Source organism: Sipha flava, unplaced genomic scaffold (genome assembly GCF_003268045.1).
Source record: "Sipha flava isolate LNK unplaced genomic scaffold, YSA_version1 75_pilon_pilon, whole genome shotgun sequence".
NCBI lineage: Eukaryota > Metazoa > Arthropoda > Insecta > Hemiptera > Aphididae > Sipha > Sipha flava.
Genome location: NW_020273615.1, coordinates 991,873 through 996,762, shown reverse-complemented (window position 1 = coordinate 996,762; position 4,890 = coordinate 991,873). Strand labels below are relative to the sequence as shown.

The 4,890-nt window shown below is 28.0% G+C and overlaps 1 protein-coding gene across 1 annotated transcript; it reads left to right on the top strand.

The window, feature by feature from the left end:
• The first annotated feature begins 1,052 nt into the window (after positions 1–1,052).
• LOC112692620 lies at positions 1,053–1,706 on the top strand. Its single transcript, XM_025567347.1, has one exon. The coding sequence runs from the start codon at positions 1,053–1,055 to the stop codon at positions 1,704–1,706; it is 654 nt and encodes a 217-aa protein (XP_025423132.1).
• The last annotated feature ends 3,184 nt before the right edge of the window (positions 1,707–4,890 follow it).

Sequence of the window (4,890 nt, the reverse complement as noted above, 5' to 3'; positions counted from 1 at the left end):
TGTCTTGTCTATTTACTTGAATATTATATAGTTATCTACCATTTTATTACCATATTATTTTAATTCTTTTGTCAATGATTTTAAACTTAAATTAAAATTAAACGAAACAAAAATGTGTAACTACTTACTGTTATTTTTCTATTGCAACTTTTACAAACTGACTCGTTGGATTTCTTATCGTAAAAAAAAATATTTATAAACGCATGACACGGTCATAGGCGCCAACTACACGAGGGAAACGGGGACAATTGCTCCTGTACTTTAATTTTAACGTGAGCGTTGCCCCCGTTTTATTAGACGAAACTAGTGATATTACTGTCAATCAACAAATTTCATTTTGTTTAAGAACAGTGGACAATGAATCGTTGGAAATCGAAGAATATTTTATGGGTTTTTACGAAACAGATTCTGATACTCTTTTAAAAATTGTAAAAGATATTGGAATTACATTTTTATAATATTAGAGGACAATGTTTTGATAGTGCTAGTAATGTTTCTGGAATTCATAAAGGATTACAAGCTAAAATAAAAGAAATTGAACCAAGAGCATTGTTTGTTCACTGTCAAGCTCATTCTTTAAATCTGGTTACCCAAGATAGTATGCGAAATGTAAAAAATGTTAGAGACATACTAAATTTTATAAGATAATTAATTACATTCATTAAACAATCACCTAAGAGATTATCTTGGTTTGAAATTAATCAAAAATACGAAAATATGACCTCTCTAAGACCATTTTGTCCTACAAGATGGACGTTACGATATACTTCTCTGTGCTCTGTTATGGATAACTACAATGAGCTATTGACGAATTTGTCAGATTTTTCAAATACTGAACACAACGATGCAGGTTCTAAGGTAAATGGATTTTTTTAAACAATTAAAAATTACAGATACTTATATAATGCTTAAAATAGTGATTAGTATTTTTAAACACATGGAGACAACAAATACAGTATTGCAAAGTAAATCATTAGATTTTAAACTTTGTGTTCAAATTTTGAATACTTTAGAGATACACTTCACATTTTATGGAAATCTGCAAATAAAGAATGGTCAGATTTAAAATTAAATGTACCAAAAGAATCAAGAAAACAAGAAAACGAAAAAATCCTCAAAAATATAAAGACGGAGTAACTAAGTCCTTTGAATTTTCACCTGAAAGTAAATATAATCAAATATATAAAGAAATCATTGATCATATACTTTCTGGCTTACAACTAAGATTTAACTCTGAAATTCGATCATTTTTATGTAATGTGGAAACGCTTTTAATTGATCCAAAAATATCACCCCAAACAATATGTACATTTTACAAGGATGATATAAATATTGATAAGCTAAAAATTCACAGAGATATATTTCATGATATAATTAAAGGCCAAGGATTAATTGTTTCATCATTCGCAGATATATTAAATATATTTAAAAATAAATCGTATTTAGTCATTCATTTAACAGAGCTCAGGAAATGCATACAATTTATATCAACAGTACCAGTTACTATATGTACTACTGAACAATCCTTTTCTATGTTGAGGAGGTTAAACACTTATACCAGAAGTACCATGACGCAGACCAGGTTAAATGATCTGGCACTTCTAAATTGTCATAACACAGTAGCAGAATCTTTAGACCTAAGCAAAATAGGAAATATGTTCATAAATAAGTGCATGACAAGAAGAAATACTTTTAAATTTAAATAAATAGAATTTTAGATAGTAATATTTTTATCATAAAATGTAATGTAATTATTGTAATTAAGTTAGAAAAAAAATTGTATTTCCATGTAATTTTTATTTTTATTTTTATTTTCATTTATCTGAACTCAATAAAGAGAATTGGAATAATATTCATGAACAGTAGTATAAGTATTTTATTTGCCCCTGTACTAAAATATAAAAGTCGGCGCCTATGGACACGGTATGACGGTCCATAATTTTAATTTGATAATTTTAAACTAATAAAGGTAGACTGCGTGTTTATGCGTCGGTGACTGAATAGCAAATATAGCAAATTCATCACTGAGCACCGATATTCGATAATAACTAATAACGATGATACAATATGCGTTTGTACTGTGTTTGACATTATATGTAATAAAAATAAACACTTAAAAAATCCAGTGTCATTTTTGTAATTGTAAAAATAACTTATGTGTCCGCAGAAATGATCCGTTATCGACATTATCGTGTAACATATACATAATATATATTAATATTCCTTAGAAAATAATATTATATTCATTGGTCGACGGCCGAATATAACATTGCGTAAATACTGTATAATATAAATTATTATATGTAATTATTGTTTCTAAATAATATATCTTTAGTTTAAAGAGTAATTTCTTTCGATTTCAATAGGAATTTAAAAATAGTAAAAAACCCTTAAAAAAATCGGTATTCTTTTGGTATTATTTATAGGTTTCGGTATTGATTAGGATATATTAAAAATATGAAATACGGGTAACGGTTATTTTCGGTTCTTTAATTTACACTAAGTTTTAGGTTCCGTAACCGTTTCTTTTCGGTCCGGTCTCAGTCCCTGATTAGCAACCATGCTATTTTAATATGTTTTATTTTATCTAAACAGTGTTGAAACTTTTTCAAAGAAAATTTAAATACTCAAATACATAAATGATAATATATAAAACGACATAATAATATTAAATGTAATATTAATAACCATAACTTATAAAATTAATCACGCTAAATTTAAAATAGTCCTAGGGTTTTTCTCCTTGCGTTTCTCACTGCGAAATCATCAATGGCCTCATCCATGTCAATCGTCTTTGCCAGTTGAGCCTCCACTGCAAAAAGACCTAAGTTTGAGAGCCTGTTATGTCATTGTTGATCGTATTATATTCTTCACTTTCTTCAATGTTGAGAAAAATTGTTCCGCACTCACAACAGTTGCAGGAATAAAGATTCGTAATGCAATACATAAATTAGGGAACATGTTTGCAAGATTAGTTTTTTGCAAGTGATTCAGCAATTCTAAGGGGTTTAGTTGTTTATGTCCAAAGTTAGTAGTATAAAATATATTAAGACTTTGTAACTCATATACTAAATCTTTTTGTAAGTCATTATGATACTTTAAAACCAGATTTCTAGATTTTAATTTAATTTCTCCTTATGTCATATATTTAAACTAGGTATTCGGTCGCTTTAAATGGTTTTCTAATAATTGAGTTGTTTCGAATGTTTTCGATGCAACTATCATTTATCATTGCAATAATACACGGATACACAGTATTAATATATGAATAAAAATTCAATAAAATGGTAGTACCCATTGGCCGATACCTAAGCTCCAGCAAAGGCCCGTTAAAATGTAAATTTTTTTGTAGGTCCGAGTCAGTTATGATTTAAAAGTTGTTTTTTTTTTATACCCGGGCCCCTCAAAAATAGATTTAGGGTTGGGCCCCGGACAAATGACCCGAGAAAACTGGTCTGAGTACGGCCCTGGTTAAGTACCTAGCTGTAATTTGTATCTAGTTTTTGCATGCAAATAAATTTAATATAAAATATGCTAAGCAATATTGCCAATATTTATCTGTAATACATATATCTACCTTCATAATTAGACGTGATGGACCAGAGTTAATATTACCCAAATCATTTATATCACTAATTATAAGCCGAGAATCAAAATCAATATTTGATGACGAGTCAGTGTATTCTGTAGTTTTTCAGAGATTTTCGTCGGCAACACGTTTTCAGATTTTACTGTTTCTTTAGGTTTTTTTTTTTTTTTTAAAATATTAAATAATTCAAAAAAATTCAACATTTTAATAAACAATTAAAACACTAATGAAATTACTAAAGTACCACAGGTTACAGTTATACAAAGTTATAAACAGTTTTACAAAATACAAATACAACAACAACGAAAAGTACAACATGATACATGTAGGTAACATTTATATTTTAATATTATATTCGACCGAATATACGATTTCGGATTTACAAGAGTGAACCAAGCAACACGAAAAACGAAATGGTCAAATCGGCAATCGGGCAAATTAATAATGTTTATCAAAGTCTGATTATCGGAAATTTCTTTTTTTTATCATTGCTATAATGCGATAACAATCCATCGCGATGGTCAACTAGTGCGCATGGATGACGATTAGGTATAAATATAATGATGTACAATATATAATAATTATTATATTGACATTTGATAACATTTAGGAAAAAAAAGTACTATGTATTATGTAGAATTTAAGATTTTGGTAATTATTGTAAAATAAGTACCTATTTTAATATTTTATACTATGAAAACGATTTAATAACTTTGGGAGGGCTTTCGAACTTTTTAGGAGGGCTAAGCCCCTCTAAGTACCCCCCAATCCCCACCTATGTTTAGGAGTCCTGTTTGTTATTTAAAGTACGAGTATTTTTTGAATAAAATTCAGTATATTATATCAAATAATAATACAATAATATAATAATGTTACATATTACATTATTATTAAATTATATTATTATATTTTTTATTGCAAAAAATCCTAACATAAAATTACGCATTAAAACTATTGAAACAAAGTAGGATTTCTAATTGTCAAGCTGTAATAACTAGTTGTTGAAAATTAAATGAAAAAAGTTATAAAGTTAAATAAAAAGGTAAGAGTTTCACAATAAAAGCGGCCCTAAAAAAAGAGTCTTGTAGATAAAAAAGTTTAAGAAATACTATTATAAACACATAATTAAACAACTAGAATAACGTGTTTATTACTACAAACGTATTAAATATATGTTTTTAATGCAATATTTCAACACTCGTAACATAGGTAACTGGATACTACAGTTAAAGGGTCTGGTCGTACCTATTTAATAAAGGGCACAATTTAGGCAGTTTGTAATCTTGCCGTCGATGTCCGGT

Excerpts from the sequence above, each read along its gene's own strand:
- LOC112692620 (XM_025567347.1), top strand. The coding sequence starts at position 1,053 with ATGGTCAGATTTAAAATTAAATGTACCAAAAGAATCAAGAAAACAAGA.